This window comes from Pseudophryne corroboree, chromosome 6, assembly GCF_028390025.1.
Source record: "Pseudophryne corroboree isolate aPseCor3 chromosome 6, aPseCor3.hap2, whole genome shotgun sequence".
In the NCBI taxonomy this organism is placed as follows: domain Eukaryota; kingdom Metazoa; phylum Chordata; class Amphibia; order Anura; family Myobatrachidae; genus Pseudophryne; species Pseudophryne corroboree.
The window spans coordinates 473098516-473125694 of record NC_086449.1 but is presented as its reverse complement, the minus strand read 5'-3'; the positions used below and the strand labels follow the sequence as shown (position 1 = coordinate 473125694).

General features: G+C 43.7%; 1 protein-coding gene across 1 annotated transcript in view; it reads left to right on the top strand.

The window, feature by feature from the left end:
- CFTR (CF transmembrane conductance regulator) overlaps window positions 1-27179 on the top strand; it is a 256140-nt gene that overhangs the window by 126143 nt on the left and 102818 nt on the right. The window contains exon 11 of the mRNA XM_063927222.1: window positions 1152-1343. Coding sequence (XP_063783292.1) covers window positions 1152-1343 — 192 coding nt within the window. The remainder of the gene's footprint in view (window positions 1-1151; window positions 1344-27179) is intronic.

Sequence of the window (27179 nt, the reverse complement as noted above, 5' to 3'; positions counted from 1 at the left end):
GATACAATTTAGCACAGAGGTTCTTCAAGCTTCATAGCAATGACTGTATTCAGTAGTCCAGTAGATAACAACATAACACCTGTCTATTCTTAATCAATGATAAGCAGACAGAATATTTTGAACTATGCATCATGCATATTTCTCGCCACACCTTGCAGAAGTTACACAAGGACACACATGGAGAGGTAATTTGTACATTGAATTGATGGTGGACAGTACGGATGGTGTAATGGTTAGCATTACTACCTCACAGCACTAAGGTCATGGGTTCAATTCCCACCATGACCCTAACTGTGTGGAGTTTGTATATTCTCCACGTGCTTGCGTGGGTTTTCTCTGGGTACTCCGGTTTCCTCCCACAATCCAAAAATATACTGGTAGGTTAATTGGATCCCAACAAAATTAGCCCTAGTGTGCATGTACATGTGATAGGGAATATGGGGGGTAATTCCAAGTTGATCGCAGCAGGAATTTTGTTAGCAGTTGGGCAAAACCATGTGCACTGCAGGGGGGGCAGATATAACATGTGCAGAGAGAGTTAGATTTGGGTGGGTTATTTTATTTCTGTGCAGGGTAAATACTGGGTGCTTTATTTTTACACTGCAAATTAGATTGCAGATTGAACTCACCACACCCAAATCTAACTCTCTCTGCACATGTTATATCTGCCTCCCCTGTAGTGCACATGGTTTTGCCCAACTGCTAACAAAATTCCTGCTGCGATCAACTTGGAATTACCCCCATAGATTGTAAGTACCACTGGGGCAGGGACTGATGTGAATGGGCAAATATTCCCTGTAAAGTGCTGCTGAATATGTGTGCGCTATATAAATAACTGGTAATAAATAATAATAACTAAAATCACACAACAGGCCTCCATGATACATGTTATTGGTTATACTATTGCAATATATATGTAATAATGCTAGTTTGGCAATAATATAGACTATAATTGAAAGTTTTGTATTTGATGGTATAATACTAGTTATATAGATTCCTACATTATTAGCAATGATTACATTTTGTAGTGATCAGATAATTGCTCTATGAAGCTGTTAATGCTATATTTAACAAAAATAAATAAATACTTTGCATACAGTTAATAAAAATTCTACAATTTGCCTTATTCCACTGTAACATATATGTTGCAGACTTCGCTTTTAATGATGATCATGGGGGAATTAGAACCATCTTCTGGGAAAATAAAGCACAGTGGAAGGATCTCATTTTCTCCCCAAGTCTCCTGGATTATGCCTGGGACCATCAAGGAGAACATAGTGTTTGGAGTTTCATATGACCAGTACAGATACCTGAGTGTCATTAAAGCCTGTCAGCTTGAAGAGGTTTGTGTGGTTTCATTCATACAGTTTTTGTTTCTATATTGTTTCTATATAATTTTTGCATCTTTTATTTGTTGTATTGTTTATTTTGTTCCGTGCAGTAATAACAAAATTGAGTAATCGTACTGTACATTCCAGTTTTATACAAAGAAGCTTTATTCACGTTGTCACACATCTCTCAGGGTCACAATATTTTTTCAAAATATACATCTGTTTATGTCCTCAGTGATGAAACTAATTTGCTTAATGCCAACTGTTTGTAGTTCATGGGTTATCAATCTAGTATCAGTACACAGCATGAGTAACTTTTCCGTAACATACTCTGAGGGGGATATCCAATTATCCCCGGTAAAACATCTTTTTTCTGATATTTCACCGATTATTTTTTTTTTACATGCTATCCAGATTGATCACCTGTAAAAAAAAAAACCCTTCTCCCGAAAACACACAGGTTCAGTGAAACCTGTGTGTTTTCGTGTGAAACAGCCCCATTTTCGGACGAAAACTGTCTGTTTCCGGGGATTCTGTTTCGCCTGCCGGAGGCCGCGGCTTATTGGGGCTAATTAGCTAGCCCCCGGCGGGACAATTAGCCCTGGTAATTTACCAGGGCTAATTGGATATCCCCCTGAGTGTGGTCTGCACAAGCTGTCGGAGCATACACCATAACGGAACTACAAGAAGATTTCAGTGCCAAAGTCATGTTCTACAGTGAGGTGTATTTAATATAACTTTGTAGACACTGTTGTGTTCAAACATTTTAAGGTCATTACTTATGACATACTGTAAACATTACTTTGTAGTCCACTTTGTTATCTAGAATGTATTTAGTATAGATTTCATCTGTATCCTTTCCTCTGAACTAAGGGCCCGATTCAGCGTTTGCATTCTGAATCCCTGGTAGGTGTGTGCACGCGCAGCAGCCGCACTGCGCATACACACACAGTGATATTCGAAAGCATCTCACTTGTGCGAACGCCCCTGCCTGATTGACAGGCAGAGGCGTTCACGGGGCGGGAGGGGATGTCACGGCAACGTTAAAGGGACGTTAGCTTGATGTTGGGGGGGTGCCTGCTTTGTTTGGACCGTTTCTGTGGCGGCTGCTTGACATCACACGCAGCCGCTGTAACCCGAAACATGGCGAGTAGCCGCCTGCCTTCGCAGCTAGGCTGCGTAGGCAGAGGGCTACCTTAAACATGCAAAAGCATCGCCACTGTGCGATGCTTTCGCATGTTTGTGGGGTGCTGGATCAGGCATGCGGGGTGGAATTGCCCTGTGCTGGACGTCCCCCCGCATGTCAGGGTAATGGATCGTAGATGTGTGAATAAATTAGGTCCTAAGTTCTAAGTATTTTAATAAAAATATAAAAAGTATATGCTATAAACCATGAACAATATGCCGCCTCCTGTTATTTTTAGTTTTGTATTTTTTAATCATTTCACAACCCAGAAACTGAAACTTTTAGCTGGAGTACATTTGGTAGTGCAAAGTTTGGCTAAGGTCAGTGATTATTGAGGAGCGGTAGCTTTGGATCATCACACATGGTAAGGTTTGGGTGTCATTACAGACAGAAAATGAGCTCATTGCAGCATGTACTGATCTCCACTCTGTAGTAAGACAGTTTGAATTTGGAATTGTTTAAAACATAACTGGGAGGAAATTTGGCACAGAAGGAATATTCTACAAGTGGAATACACTTTTTGTTATCAGATAAAATGTGTCAAGAAATTCACATCGTCATGTAGAGAATGTTTGTGTCCCAAGCACACATTTACTGTAGGTAATATTGCTAATGCCAGCTGTCCCTAATTTCCAGGTTTAGCTCCAGATTTTATAGGTATGACCTTGTCATTTCTATTATTCATATTTGTAGTCTGATTAACTGACACAATTTAATGAATTCTGTATACTAGTGGCATTTGTCACTGTTCTTATTCAGTGGGCTTTGTAATGTGATATTTATTGATGGGAGTATTCAATGAGATTGTCATGATTTGTGGCCATATAGGCTGGACTTTAATAGAGAGTGCCACTTCCTTCATTAGCGGCTCATATTGTTTGCCTACTAATACATTTTAGAAACTGTTTTGATACATATGTTCCTTTCTACCATACTGTATATTCGTGATGGCTGTTGAGGCCAAGAGATTTGCAGACAAAAGAAATGGGGAAAAGCATAACATTTATGACCTAGCTAGGGGAAAGAATGTACAAATGTAAGCAATGTTCAGCAACCATTTTATGATCGGGGCTGCAGTAGTATAAACTGCAAAAACATATGCTATGCATAGCGTCTAGTGGACAGACCTGGATTGAGAGCTCTGCCCTCCTTCCCGATTGGGAAAGCTTTGAACTGATCAGACTGAAAGGTTAGGAGGGATTGTTGTAGGGCTGTTTCTATACAATTTGGCTCCCAGTGCGAGCATTAAAAAATGGGAATGGGATGAGGGGTGCAGCGCAAATTCGTTGCTCAGCACTTGTCCTACTTCCACAACATGTAATGTTGGGTAGTCCGTATTATGTGCTAGACGCACCTTATGCACTACTATTTTAGGCAATGCATTCTTTAAACATAATTATTTCATGTATATCTGGAAGAGGTAGTTGTAGACACAAGCAACACAAGTTAGCATAACAGTGTTACTTTGTAGAATGAATGGAACATGTTTTGTATTATAGCAGTTAGACCATAATCTGAATGTTAGTGTTTCCCCAATGCCCTATGAACTGAGTAGGACCTCAATGTGGGGTGGTATCGGGATCCTGACGCTTGGGATGTCGGTGGTCAGAATACAGGCAGTGGCATCCAGATGTAAAGGATCCCGAAACTAGGTAGGTCTAACTCTAACCCCCAACTCCTCTAACCCTAACCCTTCCCCCTTAATGACTAAACCTAACCCTCCCTCTGACTGCCGGCATCCCGACCGCAGGTTTGCTGACTGGATTCCCTCAATATACAGGGTCTGATGTGGTGTTGGATGTACGGGAGATTTAGTATTTTTAAACAAAACTGTTCAGACACAGGGGGTAATTCCAAGTTGATCGCAGCAGGAAATTTTTTAGCAGTTGGGAAAAACCATGTGCACTGCAGGGAGGTTGGGGGGGGGGGGGCAGATATAACACTTGCAGAGAGAATTAGATTTGGGTGGGTTATTTTATTTCTGTGCACGGTAAATACTGGCTGCTTTATTTTTACACTGCAAATTAGATTGCAGATTGAACTCACCACACCCAAATCTAACTCTCTCTGCACATGTTATATCTGCGTCCCCTGCAGTGCACATGGTTTTGCCCAACTGCTAACAAAGTTCCTGCTGCGATCAACTTGGAATTACCCCCATAGAGAGACTGTCTTGTGTATATTTATTACTTCACTGAGGAGGAGATGTACCAAGTCTTGAAGAGTGATAAAGTGGAGAGAGATGAAGGGGTCTACTCATGAAGCAGTGAAAACAGTGGAGAAACAGACCAGTGGAGAAGTTGCCCATGGCAACCAATCAACATCTCCCTTGCATTTTAAAGAATGTACTTAATAAAGGCTTCTTTCAAAGCTGATAAGTTGCCATGGGCAACTTCTCTACTGGTCCTTTTCTCCACTGCTTTCACTGCTTCATGAATAGACCCCAAAGTACTGTTGCCCTTATTTATCAATGAGTGACACATTTCACTGTGAGTGATAAATTGCACCAACCAATCAGTTCCTAACTTCCAGGTCTCAGGCTGGGTTTGAAAAATAAAAGTTAGGAGCTCATTGGCTTGAACTTTATCTCTCTCCAAGGTTTAGTACATCTGACTCTAAATTACTAAATAATATATAAATTGGGTATTGTAACTATCATTCACTACTAACACGACAAGCCACATCTCTTGGTATGTAGCACACACATATGCTTCTGTTTTAATCTAGCGTAAATGTGGCACAAGTATACACTTGCAAAGCTGGACAAAGGGACTGATTGGGGCTGTATAAGACCCCTGGCTTTGATATGGCAGACGCAAGCGAAAAGGGAGCGCGGTCATGGTTTGCGGGGGCATGACCTTGCGGCACACCCCTGTCTGTATGCAGGGACGTGCGGTTAGGTAAATGGCTCAGGAGGCACTGGCTAGTGTCAGAGCCAGATTTACAAACGATATATGAACCAAAGGGTACATGTGGGCATATTACACAGGTGCAGCAATATATACTGCTGGAAATTTGGTGAATTTTGATCATAGGTGCCTAATCCGTGGGTGCTACCGGGCCCGAGCACCCATGGAAAATGATGAGCATCCACGGAACCAGCTGCTGCCCCAGTAAAGTTTGGGAGGCCAGGTGCAGGCATCAGTAAGAATACCCGCTAGCCCCTGCAGCCCCCGCAGTGGATTGAGATGTGCTGGGGGCTGCGGAAGCGCTTCCATCCACAGTGTAAAAACCCACCAAAAATGGCCACCGCTAGGGAGGAGACAGACTCTATAGGTCACATTTGACCTCTAGTGCCTGTCTCCTCAGCGGTGGGCATTTAAATAGGTTTTTTTTATACTGCTATTGACGGAAACGCTGCTGGGGCTAGCAGTATACTTACTGATGCCCACTGATGCCCGCACCAACCCTCCCAAACTTTACTCGGGCAGCGGCCAGGAGACCCCTGGCAACGCGCATGAAACCCCTGGCAACATGCAGAAGACCCCTGGTAATGCGCATGAAACCCCTGGCAACACACATGAAACCCCTGGCAATGCGCAGGAGACCCATGGCAATGCGCATGAAACCCCTAGCAATGCACAGGAGACCCCTGGCAATGCTCAGTAGACCCTTGAAAATGCGCATGAGACCCCTGTGAGCATGGAAACCAGAGCATGAAACCCCTGACAAGTAACATGCATGAAACCCTTGGCAATGAGCAAGAGACTCCTGGCAGGTAATTTAAAAGTAATTAAAAGCCTTACTGTGTGGCATAATTTGTAAGGGGAATTATTGTGTGTGGGGCATAAAATGGTGTCGGGGCCATAACTGTGTGTGGCATAATATGTAATTGATGTTACGATGTGTGGCATAATGCATAATGGGTGTTACAGTGTGTAGCATAACGTGTAATAGACATTATGGTGTGTGGTGTAATGTATAATAGGTATTACGGTGTGTGGCATATTGCATAATGGGCAATACAGTGTGTTGCACAATGTGTAATGGGCATTAGTCACTGCCGCGGCCGCCCATTCATTCCTGCTGCCGCCTTCCGCCGAGCACCCACCAGTAAATATAAATTGGCACCTCTAATTTTGATCAAAGATGTGTGGAAAAGGTAGGCATGGCACTGCCTCACCAGTCATACTACGATATTCAATTTCCCGCACACCGATTGCAGGTATCAAAGTTTTGCCGGGGGCTATCTAATTAGCCCTGATAAGCCGGCGCGTGCCACGGCTTATCAGGGATTTTGTTTCACCTGCCGAAGCAAAATCCCTGATAACAGCCCCGTTTTCATCCGAAAACGGGGCTATTTCACCCGAAAACACACAGTTTTCACTGAACCTGTGTGTTTACGGTTGTAACGGCAACTTTTACCGGCTGAGCTAATCAAATAGCCTGACCGCAGCACCCAAAGACACTTCGGAGGTTTTTACTCCCGATGTCTCTTCGGGCAAAATTGAATATCCCTAATAGACTTTTTACTCCAGAGTTTTGACTGTAAAAATTATTAGAATAATACAAAGAAGATATTTCTAATGTATTCTTTGTATTTTCATAGTTTGAACTCTGGCGTATACATTAGTATGACAGGAAAGGCTCTGCCTCACTGCACATCACTGTCTGTACGACAGGCGGCTGACCAGAGCGCCAGGAGGTAGAGCTGCTCTGCCAGCCACTGTCTCCATGTGCCAGGCATCCGGGCAGAGTGCCAGGAGGCTGTGTTGCTTGACCAGCCCGTCTCTATGGGTGGCCGGACCGTCCCATCAGGCCATCAGCCCTTCTGATAGTTGCCAGAAGTGTCAGATGACCAATCCGGCCCTGGCTGGACACTAATTATCATTAGATAAACCAAAACTGGGTGACGTTTAGAGGGGTTACGTCACAGCCTTAACTTTGCTGCATCGCTTAATGAATTGGATATTTATATACCTGCAGCTAGTATTTGCACTTCCAACAACTTAGATGTTTCTGTGATGTAAATAATGTAATTTCAATTTCAGCTGTATTTGCAATATGCTTTATCATTAATGTTGTATGCACTAATGATACAGTTGTGTTATTACAATAACACTGTTGCTGTGTCATAACAAACTGCAATACTTGGAAATTACATAGCACAAAAAAAAAAAAAACATGATCCAATTTAGGCAGACTACACGAATACTGCCAAAATCTTCTAGGGTGTGCTCGCAGAGCTATCTTCCATACGTCACGGAATATATGACGTAGCATAGTTCTACAGGGAGACGTCCAGGTACACAGTTGGCAGCAACTAGCCATCACAGATGAATTTTGAACAAAAATGGGGAAAACATGTCTATGGACACATACTGTGTATATTACCCAGTATACGTCATTCTTCAGTTCTGCAGTAATTAGACCTGCAAAGAGTCCAAGTTATATATTTCTCATGCTGATTTAGTTAGTGATACTAACTTTATTTTGCATCATTTTAAATTTCTTTACTTTTCAGCTATAATTTGTTCCATTAATATTTACCAGATATGAATAATCCTAGTGCTGTAACCTTGCACTAGCACTTGACACAGCAAACTTTGAGCTTACATTATATAATCGTATACTGTAGCTTGTTCAGTGCCGACCTGATATGGAGTTAAACTAGGTACACACTTGTACAATCATACTTTTGATGCAATGGTTCGATCGACCATACTCCCGTTTGGAAGTCCTGATCACAGTGCCAATAAGCCCGTACACACTTATCCAATCATACTTGTGATCATCGATCCTGTGCCACCAAATTGTTGCAAGGAAATGATTGTACCAGCGTACACACTCTCCCGATTTTGGGTAGCTGTAACTAAAATTAGTATAATGGACAGATATTGGTGTGATTATGAGTCCAAAACAAGCTTCTCTGAATAACCTTGCCATTTCCTGAGCTGGTTTGACTACAGTACGTTCGTTCGTGTAATTCCCCAACATAAGTGTGAGTATGAGAAAAAAGATTTGTGCTTGTATTCTTGCTGCTATGGCAACAACACTGCAAGCTATCAGGAGGAGAAAGATGAGAAAATAATCAGAATTTCTGGACCAACCCTAACCCTGGCCTGCAGTGTAGGTGTAGTATAAGGTGGTGGGCACATTTTTAAGGTAAAGGGTGTATGTAGTGCAGAACAAACGGAAAAAGGGTAAATATTTACATAATGAGGTGCGTGATTTTATAGGTGTGTATGTTTACCCAACTTTATACTTAAGTCCAGCTCTCTTGTACTGTATATGCTCCATAAAACAATGTGGAATTTAAAGTTCAGTGTAACTTGCATTTACTGTCCCCTATTCCTTCATCTAGCAGATGATTATTAAACCCTTAGATTTTAGGATAGAAGAAAACAAGGTCTCAATTAATTTAAAGTGCAATAAATAGGCAATTGGGGACTCTGTTTTTGTACAGTGTACAGGGCCAGTGCAAGGTAAAAGTTTAACAGCGGATGCCTGCATTAGGTTTAAGGATGCCTCTCTCAGAGACAGCCTTCATTTTGTTATAGGCAGAATCAAGGGTGCTCCCCAGAATCCAGAAGACTATGGAGCGTCCTAAAGCTACCTAATGGTAGAGCCAGCCCTGACAATTAATAGCTATTTACTGTTATGTTGCCATCTGGAACTACTGTTACTTCTGCCAGGGCTTACTGGGACGGGTGTAGTATGGTATGCCAGTGGGCGGGCTCCCGGCGACCAGCATACCGGCGTAGGGAGCCTGACCGCCGGCATACCGACAGTGTGGCGAGCGCAAATGAGCCCCTTGCGGGCTCGCTGCGCTTGCCACGCTGCGGGCACGGTGGCGCGCTACGCGTGCCACGCTATTTATTCTCCCTCCAGGGGGGTCGTGGACCCCCACGAGGGAGAATACCTGTCGGTATGCTGGCTGTCGGGATTCTGGCGCCGGTATACTGTGCGCCGGGATCCCGACAGTCGGCAACCTGAAGACCACCCACTGGGACTTGTAGTACCACATGGTAAAGTCATTTTTATTTTAATTAGTTTTACATATGGGTGGGTTTGCATTTGGGACAGCCCCAGTTATATAAGCACAAAGCTGGTGTTCCTTTGGGAGTTCCTACTTTTTTTTTTGCAGCATGACTTCCCTAGGATGTTCTGATCTGTTATTACAATGCTGAGGCTGGTTCTCACCACACCTGTCTCTCTGCTGAAGTGTGACCAGTCCAGCCAATCATAGCACATGCTGGGTGCAGCTTTTGCAGGGGACCCTACTCTGAAAGTCTATGCCACATCTATATAGTAATCTCCCAAGGTGTATCCCATCTCAAACATGCATGCATATGCAGTGGCAGCCAGTACCGGTGCCGCTACTCCAACAGCTCCTACTGTAGTGCGTGACGGGGCAGTCCTTAGCTGATGACCGCTTTGCGCCGGGAAGGGATAAGTATGTATGGCAAGGAGGGGGTGAAGCAGTACAGGGGTTTGGTGGAGCATCAGGTGAAACTTTCACATTTAACAATAATTGGCCCATGGAGTGTATTTACTAAACATCATTTTTTCAAAGCAGCCAATAATGTAAAGTAATTAATGCTAAACAAGACTGATTTAATATTAATTACTGCTTCCATTTGAAAAGCATTGGACAAAGCCACCAGTCATCAGTCATCGATGTTTAGCAAATCTGCCACCAGGTTATGAGCACTGGTGTTGGTTTCAATTGGGGAAGGACATTGTTTTCAGATTTTTTTTAATATCATTAAGTTAGTGATGATGGATGGTGTATCTAGTATTTCTCCTGCAGGGTCCACAGTTTATCCACAGGATTACATTGGGATATGAGGTCGCGTCAGTGGAATGGCACCAATTGATCAAAAGCTTTCAGCCTCCCAGTATGCAACGTGCCAGTCTCCTATATCCCCTCCTCCTGGCTCAGGCAATTCAGTTTTTGTTTGGTGTGCCAGGAGCCGGACCACGGTCATGGGACTGCTGGTTTTTTGCAGCCATAAGCTTTTTATTATTTTATTTTTATAGCCTTATTCTTTTTGAGAGATCGTTCTAAAAAGCATCTTATACACACCTTAGAAAGAGTCACTCCAACAACTCTCCGCCGGGTCGCGACAATGCTTACCCACGTGTACAGTGCTATTTTGGTTGGCATCTGTGTGGATGTACTAGCAAGTCCAGCTGACGTTACCAGGCTGTGGCCGGAGCATGGGGAGAAGGTAAGGCGTCGGTTCCGCTTAGCAGGTAAGACGTAAGACACAGCCGCACTGTTTTTGGGAGGAGACTACCGAACAGTCACTGACGCGGCTGCCACCTCTGGTGCACCAGTGCTAGGCTTCAGGGATCATGGGCTCCAGGGGTTAGTGCGAGGCTGCGATCCCTGGGGTTGATGTCAGCAGTGGGGAGTAAGACACTCCCCTGGTTGTCCCTCCACCCGGTTCATGACCAGTTTCCTCTGAGTTTCCCGCCATGAACTGATTTCCCGCTTCCATCTGAGATGCTAGATATCTAACTGACCCAGTTGCAGCATAGGCAGCTGTGTCACTGGTGCATCTGTGTTCACTTGAGCGTCTGTGTTCACTGATAACATATGTGTTCACTTGGGCGTCTGTGTTCACTATTTGCATCTGGATCCACTCCTCAGCGTTTGATAGAGTATCGATCGATCCTGGAAGCAGGGTTAAATCTCCCAGTATCCCGCTCTCCTGAGGCAGGTGATACAGCACTAAGTCTCTACCTACCATTGGGGTACAAGTAGTTGGATAAGTTCCTGATGCATATGAGTCTGATAAACTATTACTGCTGTTTCTTTCGCTGTGTGACTGAATACGTTAAAATTCCTATATAAGGTAATGCAGTAATTTGTTTTTCCTACATACCTGAAATGTAGTTGTAGTTGAATATATGTTCATATTGCTTATTATACTAATTTATAACTTGTGACTGATTGCTAGTGTGGTGGCTGACCTTTGCTATACTATATTTCTGTCAGTTCTGCTGTCTTTGTATACACCGATCCTCAATGCTGGTGCAAGGCAGGGAGGGATCGGATTGTATATTATTTTAGCAAGCTTAAAGTGAATACAGTCATAAATTGTGTAATTAACACCATACAGGTGTGTGATTTGTTTACCATGTCTCAGAGAGGCAAGGGTGGGGAGGATACACTCTCCACAGCAGCACCAACATTGATATCATGTTTGTCATGCAAACCAGGGTTAACCTCTCAAGATCTGGTACAAAATGGATTATGTGCAAACTGTTTTAGCTTTCACCAAAGCCTCCTTAATAATCCAAGGTAGGCACAGGTATAATCAGAACCCCTGTGGCCTTCATTTGCACAAACATTAACCAGTATAGGTGAACGGATAATGCCAGCTCCCATACCAGGGATAGGTTACCTGGTTAACCCTTACATGCAACATTCCCTCTGGGTCTTATCACATCCAGTCGAGGAATCTGCAGCCTTTCAACAAAAACAGGGCGAAAGGCCTGTGGAAAGTAAATCACACAGACATGAAACAACATCTTCACAGTCTACATGTTTCAGAAGGCGACACTTCGGAGGATGAAGATGGTTCCTCGCATTCTGGGTCTGCATGCAGAGACGAGAATGAAGGTCTCAGCTCCGTAGATGTATCTGAGCTAATTAATGCTATGAAAGCCGTTCTATCCTTAGAAGAGACAGCAGAGCCTTTGTTAAAATCCAAGGCACCCGTGTTTAAACGTCTCTAAACAGTCAGAACTGAATTTCCAGAGTCAGAACAGCTGACGGAAATCATGCAAAAGGCCTGGGTCACACCCAGTAAAAAATTCAGAATTCTGAAAAAATGTAATTCTCATTATCCTCTTCCGGCTGGGGATTGTTTGAAAAGGGATGTTGCTCCCAAAGTAGATATGCATGTCATTCGGATGTTGCGTAAATCTACATTACCTCTGCCTTCAACATCATTAAATGATGTAATGGATAGAAAGATAGATGGTTTTCTAAAAACAGTTTTTTCCTTATCAGGAGCAATTGTTAGGCCGGCAATGGCTTCATCCTGGATGGCGAAAGCAGTGACGGCCTGGGCCGATGCATTAGAAGACGATTTGTCATTGGCGTCTAGAGAACAAAAGTCTAATATTGCACATGTTAAACAGGCAGCTATTTTTATGGAAGAAGCAGCCTTGGATATGGGTACTATAGCTTCTCAAGCATCAGCCTCAGCAGTAGCAGCAAGTAGAGTTGTCTGGCTACGTACATGGAAGGCTGACTCATAGTCCAAAAAGGTACTAGAGTCTTTGCCTTTTACTGGAGATATTCTTTTTGGTAAAGAATTAAACAATATTCTGGAGTCAGAATCAGACTCTAATAAAGTGAAGTTTCCTTCTACCCTCAAGTCTAAATCTAGGTTTCCAGCTTTTCGGTCCTTTTGGACCAAAGGAAAAGCGAAAGGAAAGGGTTACGGCAAACAGTCCTAATTGGATAAGTCTGGAAAGACTAATAAGCATTGGGCTGCCAGAGAGCTTGCTTCCAAACCAGAAGATAAACCATCAGCCTGATGGCATGGGCCTCCACCTGGGGGATCCCAGGGTGGGAGGCCGACTTCTATTTGCACAGACCTGGCAGAAATCCACCAAAGATGCCTGGGTGCAGGAAGTGGTATCTCACGGTTATGCATTTGCCTTCAAGAAACAACCCCCGCAAAGATTTTTTGTACCAGCCCGTCCTCAGTGGAAGTGAAGGCCAGGGCTTTACAGGAGGCAGTTCAGAAGTTGCTACAATCAGGGGTGATAGTACCGGTCCCTCCTGCACAGCAGGGACAAGGTTTCTTTTCCTACCTGTTTCTAGTACAGAAACCGAATGGGTCATACCGGCCCATTCTCAAAGCTCTGAACAAATACATTTGGGTGCCTCATTTTTATATGAAGACCTTGCATTGCATTATCTTGGCCATGGAGTCGGGGGATTTTATGGTATCCCTAGATATCCAGGATGCTTACCTGCATGTACCTATAGCACCGTCCCATCAATGCTGTCTCAGGTTTGCTATCCTCTGGCAACATTTTAAGATTCAGGCCCTACCATTTGTACTGGATACAGTATTTTCAAAAATTATGGTGGTGATGGCAGCTTATCTACGTCGTCAGGGGATAAGAATTTTCCCATACCTGGATGACCTGTTAATCCTGGCTCAATCCCAGGATGCTCTCCAGAGCCATCTGCAACTGACAATAGTCTGTTTACAAAGCCATGGCTGGTTCATAAATTGGGCAAAGTCTTCCCTGGTTCCGTCACAATGCATGACGCACCTGGGGGCTGTATTGGATTCCAGGCTTCAGAGAGTTTTTCTACCTCTGAACAAATAAGGTAGCTACTACACAGTCAAAGAGTATCCATTCATGCAGCAATGTGAGTGATGGGATCTATGGTGTCAACATTTAACATGGTGGAATTTGCTCAGTTGCACTTGAGGCTCCTTCAATGTCTGATTCTTTCCAGATGGAATGGACTACATCAGATGATAAAAACTCAAACTATGGTCCTTCCTGAGGAAGTATGGAGGTTGTTAGCCTGGTGGCTGCAGACATCCCATCTGGACAAAGAGCGACCCTTTTGGATCTCGGAATGGGAGGTTCTGAAAACGGACGCCAGACTTCAGGGCTGGGGAGCTGTGTCAGAAAACTGCTGCTTCCATGGGCAGTGGACCAAGAAAGAACATTGCCTACCGATAAATATATTGGAACTTTGGCCCATATATATGGCACTCACTCATCCAAGGGACATACTTCAAGGAAAACTGGTTCAGATTCGCTCGGACAATGGGGGTAATTTCAAGTTGATCGCAGCAGGAATTCTGTTAGCAATTGGGCAAAACCATGTGCACTGCAGGGGAGGCAGATGTAACATGTGCAGGGAGAGTTAGATTTGGGTGTTGTGTGTACAATCTGCAATCTAATTTGCAGTGTAAAAATAAAGCAGCCAGTATTTATCCTGCACAGAAATAAAATAACCCACCCAAATCTAACTCTCTCTGCAAATGTTATATCTGCCACACCTGCAGTGCACATAGTTTTGCCCAACTGCTAAAAAATTTCCTGCAGCGATCAACTTGGAATTACCCCCAATGTGACAGCAGTAGTGTACCTCAATCATCAGTGAGGAACTCGCAGCCAAAAGGCAATGAAGAAGGTAAGCTGCACGTTAAGGTGGGCAGAACTTCATCTTCCGGCCTTGTCCACACTGTTTGTTCCGGGAGTCCTAAACTGGGAAGCGGATTTTCTTAGTTGACACGCCATTCATGCAAACGAATGGGCTTTACACCCAGAGGTCTTCCAGATTCTGGTAAACAAGTGGGGGCTGCCAGAGATAGACCTCATGGCTTCTAGTCATAACAACAAAGTTCCTGCATACGGTTCAAGGACAAAGGATCCCAAAGCGATATTCGTGGATGCTCTGTCAGTGAGATGGGACTTTTTCTCTGGTCTATGTGTTTCCACCAATCGCCCTGTTGCCCAGGGTGATTCGGAAAGTCAAACAAGGAAAGGGCGCCGTGATACTAACAGCTCCGGCATGGCCAGAAGACATTGGTACATAGATCTGCAGAGGCTGTCTGTAAAGACTCCTTTTCGATTGCCTCTACGTCCAGATCTACTGTCTCTGGGTCATTGTCATTACAAGCACCTGGATTGGCTGTTTTTGATGGCGTGGCTCTTGAGACATCCATCCTGAAAGCAAAAGAGTTTTCACAACAGGTAATTCAAACAATGCTTAGAGCAAGGAAACAGTCCTCGGATTGCGTTTATTACCAGATATGGCATGCTTATATTCAGTGGTGCAGTGCCAGGAAGCTTGACCCTAGGTCTTTTAGAATTTCTAGAGTCCTAGCATTCCTTCAGGCAGGAATAGACAAAGGTCTCCGGGTTGCTTCCTTGAGAGTTCAGGTGTCAGCATTGACTGTATGGTTTCAAAAGAAAATTGCTAACCTACAGGATGTTCGCACTTTTTTCCAAGGAATACTTCACATCCAACCTCCTTTTGTTCCTCCTACAGCTCATTGGGATCTACATTTAGTCCTAAAGATACTTCAAGTTGCTCCATTTGAACCACTGAAGCAAGTGGATCTTAAATGGTTGACAGCTAAAGTTCTCTTTCTATTGGCTATTGCTTCAGCTAGAAGAGTTTCAGATTTAGGGGTATTGTTATGTCGCCCTCCTTTTCTGATTTTTCATCCACATAGAGCAGTTCTTAGAACCAAATCTGGATATCTTCCTAAGGTGGTCTCCAAGTTCCACCTTAATAAAGAAATTGTAGTTCTGGGTTTCCAAGGGCCAGACCTTTCTGTGGGAGATGCATCATTAGACGTAGTCCATGCTTTAAGGATCTACGTGGATCGTACCAGTGCCATCAGAAAGACAGACACTCTCTTCATTCTCTACGGATTTCACAAAAGAGGATGGCCTGCTGACAAGCAGACACTGGAGAGATGGCTTCGGATGACTATTTCAGAAGCATATTCTCAAGCTGATCTTCCTATTCCGGCTAATGACTCTGCTCACTCTACTTGTAACGTAGGTCCTTCATGGGCAGCACAATGTGGTGCCTCAGCTGAACAGACATGTAAGGCAACCACATGGTCTTCCATTAACACATTTATTAGACATTATGCCTTTGATACCTTTGCCTCTCAGGACGCTGCATTTGGGCGAAGGATTCTCCTGTCCAATCAGGAGTGTCCCCTCCACTAATATTGCTTTGGGACATCCCAGTGTTATCCTGTGGATAACCTGTGGACCCTGCAGGAGAAATAAGTAGTTATGGTAGACTTACCATTGATAACTCTATTTCCCACCCTGATGCACCTGATTTGAGAATCCTTACACTTACTAACCTCTTCCTTCTTGTGTGGAAGTGTGTATATGTGTTCTTAAAGCCTGATTAGGGCTCTCTATGATGCTCCTGCCTTGAGCTTTGGAAAATAACTGAATTGCTTGAGCCAGGAGGTGGGGATATAGGAGACTGGCCCGTTGTATTCTGGGAGGCTGAAAAGCTTTTGACCGATTCATGCCATTCCACTGGCGCTACTTCATATCCCAATGTTATCCGGTGGATACTGTGGACTTCAGAGAAATAGAGTTATTGATTGTAAGTCTACCATAACTACTTATTTATGAAGCGTGAAGATATGTACGTTTTGCTGAAGCTGCACAGCGACGTCACTAGGTTTGGTGACACTTGGTGCACTGCATAAACACTGCATGTGGCAAGGTGGTGTAGCCCTGAGGGAAAGTGGGCATTGCCTACGGGACATCCTGTTTCTGTCACTCCGGAGGTGTGCCCAATATTTCCAGACATGAGCCAGGCACTGCAGGATAATGTCACAAGGCAGTTCTCGGCTCTCTGTCTCTGAGGAGGAGCCAGCATTTTTGTGTCGCTCCCCTAGTGACACTAGTGCATTCTTCCAATGTGCTTTGAGCTGTACATATTTTAAATACAACTCAAAATTCTCAAACAAGTAAAAAATAAATTTGGTCTGGAAATTTTTACATTACATTCGGGTCATAATTTTGAGATGGCAATAATGGGGGTAATTCCAAGTTGATCGCAGCAGGAAATTTTTTTAGCAGTTGGGCAAAACCATGTGCACTGCAGGGGGGCAGATATAACATTTGCAGAGAGAGTTAGATTTGGGTGGGTTATTTTGTTTCTGTGCAGGGTAAATACTGGCTGCTTTATTTTTACACTGCAAATTAGATTGCAGATTGAACACACCACACCCAAATCTAAGGGGTAAATTTACTAAGGTGGGAGATTTTTAGAACTGGTGATGTTGCCCATAGCAACCAATCAGATTATATCTATTATCTGTGAGAAGCAGCTAGATAAATGGTAAGTAGAATCTGATTGGTTGCCATGGGCAACATCACCAGTTCTAAAACTCTCCCACCTTAGTAAATTTACCCCTAACTCTCTCTGCAAATGTTATATCTGCCCCCCCTGCAGTGCACATGGGCCCTCATTCCGAGTTGATCGCTCGGTAATTTTCATCGTATCGCAGTGAAATTCCGCTTAGTACGCATGCGCAATATTCGCACTGCGACTGCGCCAAGTAATTTAACAATGAAGATAGTATTTTTACTCACGGCTTTTTCTTCGCTCCGGCGATCGTAGTGTGATTGACAGGAAATGGGTGTTACTGGGCGGAAACACTGCATTTTATGGGCGTGTGGATCAAAACGCTACCGTTTCCGGAAAAAACGCAGGAGTGGCCGGAGAAACGGAGGAGTGTCTGGGCGAACGCTGGGTGTGTTTGTGACGTCAAACCAGGAACGACAAGCACTGAACTGATCGCAGATGCCGAGTAAGTCTGAAGCTACTCAGAAACTGCTACAAAGTGTTTAATCGCAATATTGCGAATACATCGTTCGCAATTTTAAGAAGCTAAGATTCACTCCCAGTAGGCGGCGGCTTAGCGTGTGTAACTCTGCTAAAATCGCCTTGCGAGCGATCAACTCGGAATGAGGGCCATGGTTTTGGCCAACTGCTAAAAAAATTCCTGCTGCAATCAACTTGGAATTACCCCCAATGAGTAGGATTGCGGCAGCACTTGCACCATAGCAGTCCTTGTTAGGCTTCCACATGATGACAAATTGTTACAATGATGGGAACAGCCGCCGGACATATAAGCATCAATACTGGACACATTTAGCTTGTTCTGATGAGAGGGTTCAGGCTCTTGTAAACTAAATATAGGCTGGGCAGAGTTGTTGCATCCAAATACACAAAATACATTTTAATTAGTGGGATTAAAGTATTAAAATGAGTATATTGGGGGTCATTCCGAGTTGTTCGCTCGTTGCCGATTTTTGCTATATTGCGATTAGTCGCTTACTGCGCATGTGCAAGGTTCGCAGAGCGCATGCGCTTAGTTATTTTACACAAAAGTTAGGTATTTTACTCATGGCATAACAAGTTTTTTTTATCGTTCTGGTGATCGTACTGTGATTGACAGGAAATGGGTGTTTCTGGGCGGAAACTTGCCGTTTTCTGGGCGTGTGCGAAAAAACGCTGGCGTTTCTGGGAAAAACGCGGGAGTGTCTGAAGAAACGGGGGAGTGTCTGGGCGAACGCTGGGTGTGTTTGTGACGTCAAACCAGGAACGAAACTGACTGAACTGATCGCAATGGCTGAGTAAGTCTGGAGCTACTCAGAAACTGCTAAGAAATTTATATTCGCAATTCTGCTAATCTTTCGTTCGCAATTCTGCTATGCTATGCTGCTATGCTAAGATACACTCCCAGAGGGCGGCGGCTTAGCGTGTGCAATGCTGCTAAAAGCAGTTAGCGAGCAAACAACTCGGAATGAGGGCCATTGAGAGGATGCATTTATGAGGCTTTGTCAGGGCCGGCTCTAACATTAGGCAGCTTTAGGTGTCTGTAGGTGGGTCAGTAAAGAACTCACCGAAGAGGGGATGGAACACAATAAGGAGCATACAAATATATGTATGTCTGTGCGTATATATGCATACCTCCCAACATGACCCTCTCCAGGAGGGACAGAACGCTCCGCTTCTGGACTTTCTCTTAATGTATGATGATGGAACCTGTTTTGAACAGGTTAATGGATAAGAAAGGTGTTTCAGCACAGGTGATGGCAATCATAGAATAAGAGGGAAGTCCAGGAGCAGAGCATTCTGTCCCTCCTGGAGAAGGTCATGTTGACAGGTATGTATATGTACTGTATGTATGCACATACAATTAAAGGGATGTAGTTGGCATCCCGGTGGACGGGATACCAGCAATCAGAATACTGGTGCCAGAATCCTGGCACCTGTAAGGTGTAATGTTAATTAATTTAATTCAAAATGTCGGTATTATGGTAGTCGGGATGCCATTGTCGATATTCTGACTGGCAGCATCCCGTACCCCACCCAAATTAAATATCCCCACTAGACCCCATAGACAGAATTTATATACAGTGCATCTGGAAAGTATTCACTGCGCTTCACTTTTTCCGCATTTGTTATGTTGCAGCCTTATTCCAAAATGGAATAAATTCATTTTCCCCTCAAAATTCTACACACAATACCCCATAATGACAAAGTGAAAAGTGTTTTTGTGATTTTTGCAAATTTATGAAAAATAAAAAACTAAGAAATTACAAGTAAATAAGTATTCACAGCCTTTTCCATGATGCTCAAAATTGAGCTCAGGTGCATCCTGTTTCCACTGATCATCTTTGACATGTTCCTACAGCTTAATTGGAGTCCGCCTGTAGTACATTCAGTTGATTGGACATGATTTGGAAAGGCACACACCTGTCTATATAAGGTTCCACACTTGTCAGTGCATGTCTGAGCACAAACCAAGCATGAAGTCAAAGGAATTGTCTGTAGACCTCCGAGACAGGATTGTTTCAAGGCACAAATCTGGGGAAGGGTACAGAAAAATATCTGCTGCTTTGAAGGTCCCAATGAGCAGTGGCCCCCATCATCCGTAAATGGAAGAAGTTCGGAACCACCAGGACTCTTCCTAGAGCTGTACGACCATCTAAACTGACCGATCGGGAGAGAAGGGCCCTAGTCAGGGAGGTGACCAAGAACCCAATGGTCACTCTGTCAGACCTACAGCATTCCTCTGCAGAGAGAGGAGAACCTTCCAGAAGGACAACCATCTCTGCAGCAATTCACCAATCAGGCCAGTATGGTAGAGTGGCCAGACGGAAGCCACTTCTTAGTAAAAAGCACATGGCAGCCCGCTTGGAGTTTACCGAAATGCACCTAAAGGACTCTCAGACCATGAGAAACAAAATTTCTCTGGTCTGATAAGACAAAGATTGAACTCTTTGGCGTGAATGCCAGGCGTCGTGTTTTGAGGAAACCTAGCACCACTCATCACCAGGCCAATACCATCCCCACAGTGAAGCATGGTGGCGGCAGCATCATGCTGTGGGGATGTTTTTCAGCGACAGGAACTTGGAGACTAGTCAGGATAGAGGGAAAGATGAATGCAACATTGTACAGAGACATCATGGATGAAACCTGCTCCAGTGCGCTCTTGACCTCAGACTGGGGTGACGGTTCATCTTTCAGCAGGACAACAACCCTAAGGACACAGCCAAGATATCAAAGGAGTGGCTTCAGGACAACTCTGTGAATGTCCTTGAGTGGCCCAGCCAGAGCACAGACTTGAATCCGATTGAACATCTCTGGAGAGATCTGAAAATGGCTGTGCACCGACACTTCCCATCCAACCTGATGGAGCTTGAGAGGTGCTGCAAAGAGGAGTGTGCGAAATTGGCCAAAGATAGGTGTGCCAAGCTTGTGGCATCATATTCAAAATGCTTGAGGCTGTAATTGCTGCCAACGGTGCATCAACAAAGTATTGAGCAAAGGCTGTGAATACTTATGTACATGTGATTTCTTAGTTTTTTATTTTAAATAAATTTGCAAATTTTATGGGGTATTGTGTGTAGAATTTTGAAGGGAAAAATTAATTTGTTCCAGTCTGGAATAAGGCTGTAACATAACAAAGTGTGGAAAACGTTAAGCGCTGTGAATACTTACCGGATGCACTGTCTATCTATCTATCTATCTATCTATCTATCTATCTATCTATCTATCTATCTATCTATCAATATTTATTTATTTTCAAACTACCTGATACTCCCCTGGTTCAAATGATACACGATACGTGTAATATATATATATATATACACTGCTCAAAAAAATAAAGGGAACACTTAAACAACACAATGTAACTCCAAGTCAATCACACTTCTGTGAAATCAAACTGTCCACTTAGGAAGCAACACTGATTAACAATCAATTTCACATGCTGTTGTGCAAATGGAATAGACAACAGGTGGAAATTATAGGCAATTAGCAAGACACCCCCAATAAAGGAGTTGTTCTGCAGGTGGTGACCACAGACCACTTCTCAGCTCCTATGCTTTCTGGCTGATGTTTTGGTCACTTTTGAAAGCTGGCGGTGATTTCACTCTAGTGGTAGCATTAGACGGAGTCTACAACCCACACAAGTGGCTCAGGTAGTGCAGCTCATCCAGGATGTTGCATCAATGCGAGCTGTGGCAAGAAGGTTTGCTGTGTCTGTCAGCGTAGTGTCCAGAGCATGGAGGCGCTACCAGGAGACAGGACAGTACATCAGGAGACCGCTACCTCCGCCTTTGTGAAAAGGAGGAACAGGAGGAGCACTGCCAGAGCCCTGCTAAATGACCTCCAGCAAGCCACAAATGTGCATGTGTCTACTCAAACGATGAGAAACAGACTCCATGAGGGTGGTATGAGGGCCCGACGTCCACAGGTGGGGGTTGTGCTTACAGCCCAACACCGTGCAGGACGTTTGGCATTTGCCAGAGAACACCAAGATTGGCAAAATCGCCACTGGCGCCCTGTGCTGTTCACAGATGTAAGCAGCTTCTCACTGAGCCCATGTGACAGACGTGACAGAGTCTGGAGGGTTCCGGTATGAATAGTCGACCATGTTATGGACGACAGTCATTAGGTCGACCACTATTGGTCGACATTGACATGGTCGACATGGACACATGGTCGACACATGAAAATGGTCGACACATGAAAGGTCGACACATGAAAAGGTCGACATGCATTTTTTAACATTTTGTTGGTGTCGTTTTTTGCGTAAAGTGACTGGGAACCCCAATTAGTGCACCGCGTCCCCTCGCATGGCTCGCTTCGCTCGCCATGCTTCGGGCATGGTGCCTTCGCTCCGCTACCGCTTCGCTCGGCACAGATTACCGTTCCAATCGTAGTCCACGTGGATCGTAAAGTATGGAAAAGTTCCCCAAAAGAAAAAAAAGTTTAAAAACTCATGTCGACCTTTTCATGTGTCGACCTTTCATGTATCGACCATTTTCATGGGTCGACCATGTGTCCATGTTGACCATGTCAATGTCGACCAATAGTGGTCGACCTAATGACTGTCGACCATAACATGGTCGACCATCTGAACGGATACCGTCTGGAGACGCCAAGGAGAACGTTCTGCTGCCTGCACCATCCTCCAGCATGACCGGTTTGGCAGTGGGTCAGTAATGGTGTGGGGTGGCATTTCTTTGGAGGGCCGCACAGCCCACCATGTGCTCACCAGAGGTAGCCTGACTGCCATTAGGTACCGAGATGAGATCCTCAGACCCCTTGTGAGATCATATGCTGGTGCGGTTGGCCCTGGGTTCCTCCTAATGCAAGACAATGCTAGACCTCATGTGGCTGGAGTGTGTCAGCAGTTCCTGCAAGATGAAGGCATTGATGCTATGGACTGGCCCACCCGTTCCCCAGACCTGAATCCAATTGAGCACATCTGGGACATCATGTCTCGCTCCATCCACCAACGCTACGTTGCATCACAGACTGTCCAGGAGTTGGCAGATGCTTTAGTCCAGGTCTGGGAGGAGATCCCTCAGGAGACCATCCGCCACCTCATCAGGAGCATGCCCAGACATTGTAGGGAGGTCATACAGGCACGTGGAGGCCACACACACTACTGAGCCTCATTTTGACTTGTTTTAAGGACATTACATCAAAGTTGGATCAGCCTGTAGTGTGTTTTTCCACTTTCATTTTGAGTGCGACTCCAAATCCAGACCTCCATGGGTTAATAAATTTGATTTCCATTGATAACTTTTGTGTGATTTTGTTGTCAGCACATTCAACTATGTAAAGAACAAAGTATTTAATAAGAATATTTCATTCATTCAGATCTAGGATGTGTTATTTTAGTGTTCCTTTTAGTGTTTTTGAGCAGTGTATATATATATATATATATATATATATATATATATATATATATATATATATATATATTTATTTGTATTATAACTTTAATTGCAGACCTTAAAACAAGGGGGCCCTAAGTACCCCATGCCCCCCAATGCCGTAATCCAGCTCTGATAAGGGGGGTCTAATTTTTCTGTCTAAATAGGATTGTTTAGATGCACAGTTGTCACAATTCAATTGTTGTTTGGGTGCACATCCATATCTTGCATGTCATGCCCAATAATTGTGATTCATGCTAATTATGACATCAGTGAAATAAATGCAAATAAGACTCTGAATAATACTTCCCTTTTGCACATGCAGTTTGTTATCTACTTCAAACATCCATCAGGACAATAGTTTTCAATATATATAAAAGATAGAAAGGAGACAGTATCCCCACAATTGTGCAGCACGTTTATAGCAATGTATTCATCACAAATATTTCACACATAATTTCCTTCAGGGAGAGCTCAGCTAATCAGGGTGGAATGGGGTCATCTTTCGTGGAAAGGAGCCAGATCCAGAGTTTGGCGAGTCTTGATCCATTTGAAATCTATGTGCATCTGCTACACCACAGGTTCTCAAACTCAGTCCTCAGGACCCCACACAGTGCATGTTTTGCAGGTCTCCTCACAGAATCGCAAGAGAAATAATTAGCTCCACCTGTGGACCTCTAAAAATGTGTCAGTGAGTAATTAATACACCTGTGCACCTGCTGGGTTACCTGCAAAACATGCACTGTGTGGGGTCCTGAGGACTGAGTTTGAGAACCTATGTGCTACACCAATTACTGGGTAAAGCCTCCAATCCACACCATTACTTGCATATGTGAAACATTAGTGATGAATAAATTGTGGGGATACTGTCTCCTTTATATCTGTTACCTATATTTAAATCTATTGTCCTGATGGACATTTGACGTGGATAACAGTCTTGTTAGCACTTATTTCACAGATGTCATAATGTGCATGTATCACAATTATTGGGCATACAGGACAGGACATGCACGCTCCTGGTTCCTATTCACATTTATATTTCTCAATACTCCTACAGCTGGCTATATTATTTGCTGTGTGTAAATATTCAGCATTATAGTGATGCAATTTGTGATATAGAGTCTTGTTAATTTTTATTTTTATAGTGCTTATTCCATTGCCAGGTTCTTCCTCTAATTACAGTAATAAAATTGTCACATGTGAGCTTTGTTATTAACAAATCCAGGAAACTTGTTTATTGTCATCTTTATAATATGAGAGTATACCTTTAATTTACCTATATTCTAAGTCTCAGTAGGAGTGAAATCATAGTCTTCTACATACGTGGAAACTCATACGTACAGAAAACTAATTTCAGCAGTGATTTCAAACATACCAGCTTCAGACAGAGGTAAATCATTAGGAGCGGAATATGATGCCCTGCCTGCAGAAGAGTGTTCAGATACAGTTAATGTTAGAGACACACAGGTCAGAGTGCAACTAACTAGCATGAAAGGGGTGCGGTATACAAGGTCGACAGTTATTATTTCGACCCCAAAAGGTCGACATATAATGTCAACATTGACAAAAGGTCGGTACGGGAAAGGTCGTCACATGAAAAGATCAACATGAGTTTTTTTTTAGTTAATTTTGGTGTCATTTTCTCTGTATTAGCATGTGGAACCCCAGTAAGTTTATCGCGCCCCCTCGCATGGCTTGCTTTACTTGCCCTGCTTCTGGCAAGGTACCTCACTCCGCTTGGCATAGGTTACTGTTCCCAATTGGAGTGCATGTGGATAGTAAAGTCAATGTCCACCTAATGCATGTCGAACACATGGTGTCGATCTATTGACTGCCGATCTAGTAACTGTTGACCTATCATACAGAAGCCCGCAAAAAAGAGGCAGGGGTTTATATCAACAGTATTTATCCTATTGGCCTCTTATGTCTATTTTTGTTAATATAATGTTCAAAAAAGGTTGACTTATTCTTTACAATATGCTCATTTGCTTCTTAAATATATCATTAGTTACGGGTTTCCTAATATATCATTAGTTACGGGTTTCCATTGCACACAGCAATGAGATTGTTGATTGGTTTAATTCCTCCCTTCATAGTGCCATGTGACTGCAACTGGGGTGGGTGTATTGAATGAATCCCATCCTGTGAATTAATGATAATCTTGTGCTGGTACTGTTACGCCATCTTCCTGCACTAACACCAGAAGGGTAGTAGAAAGTTGCTGACCCTTCCTGGTTCCTGTTACTCTGCCTCTAGAGGAACTAGATCTTTAGCTGCTCCGCTAACACCATGGTTTCTCTTGTTCTTTGCTACTTGGCTGATTCCTAACCTGTGCTCTCCACTATATTACTGCACTTTACAATATCAGTTTGTGCCAGAACCAGGTGTGGTATAAGTTCCTACTCATACGAATAAAGTTCTGGGGGCACCTGAGTACCAGTGAGCATATTGTGCTCTGTGTGAAAGTGGGCTGCTTTGGGGGAAGCTATTTACTGTATAACTACCTGTTGGACACTTATCTCACTTTGTAATGTTTGGCATCATGCAACTGAGGGGGTGAGTTAGAGGTGGGCGCTATAGCAGTAGTGGCTGCAACTTTTGTCGCAGCCGCCACTGCATCTTTATGTATATGATGCAGCACATCGACGTCCTGTTGAGACACCCGCTGGCTGCCAGGTGAATCTGCTGATGTGCACTCAAAGAAACTCTATTGGTGCAACATTGGCAGCACCATCAGACACCGCACCTGCTCTGAGGCAGGCACAGAATGTCCGCCTGAACATGGCTGCTGGTGTCTTTAGAAGCAGACGCTAACACCAACATGCTTGGCACATGCCCTCTTCTACTTGTCACCTTCCCCCCCCCCCAGTTACCACCAAGAGATGCTCATTGAAATTGCGCGTATTGATCTGTGCGGTAACGATTGTGCCACATGTGAAGTGCAGCCCGGATGCATGTGCAGAGAGAATCTATCGTCCACTCACTTGTTTAACCAGAACACCAGTTGATACCTGACTTGTACATTGGTAAATGTTCAATCTTTGCAGATTTATTTTTTTCTCCAGGTTTGAAAAATACATCCTCAATATACAGTATAATAGGTAGGAAATTGTCTTACTGTTCTTACATAACATAATGAATTACATGATCTATTATCAGTAAACATTTTAGTGGTCCCATATGGTGACATTAGTCATCCACATGAAGTGCTAATGAGTGTCATTTTTATTCTTAGGGAATTCGCTCACATGTTTACTCAGGTAAGGGAGTATAATAAATGAAATCAAATGCTGTCATGAGACCTTGTTATATGACAAAAAAAAACAAGAACATCAGTTATTAACTCCCCTGTGAGAGAAGGGCAAGCTGACCTTTATGTTCAATAGAACAATAGTCAATAGAATATGGTTTTTCAGCCATGAATTGCTCAGCATCTGACACTTCCATTTCTTGCGAAATAAATATACTTTGAGACATGTTGTAATTTTCACATGCTATTAAAGTAAAGTAACCAGTTTCTATTACCTTATAGTATGTTAGACAAAGTTACTGGTGACATTGTCTCTGTCGACCTCCTAATTGCAAACCTTAATTACATACTTGAATAAATAGGTACTGTAAGTCTTGAGTCTGTTATTCAAGGATTCTAGAATGGAGGCCTCTCAAACTGTGCAAGGTAGAGAGTTAGAGAGCCGGAGCTAAAAACTCAGGCCCCAAATGCGGTATGGGAGATTCGGGATGCAGTAAAAATGCTGGCAGTCGGGATCCCGGCGTTCAGGTGACCAATGCCGGAATACCGTCAGCCTGCATTTTGCCAACAGCTTGCATACCGACACCTGCTCCTAATTCCCACTATTTCTGCCGAGTGGGAATAAAACCTGTGGCGAGCGAAGCTCACCACTGGGCCCGCATCGTGGCGAGCGCAGCGAGAC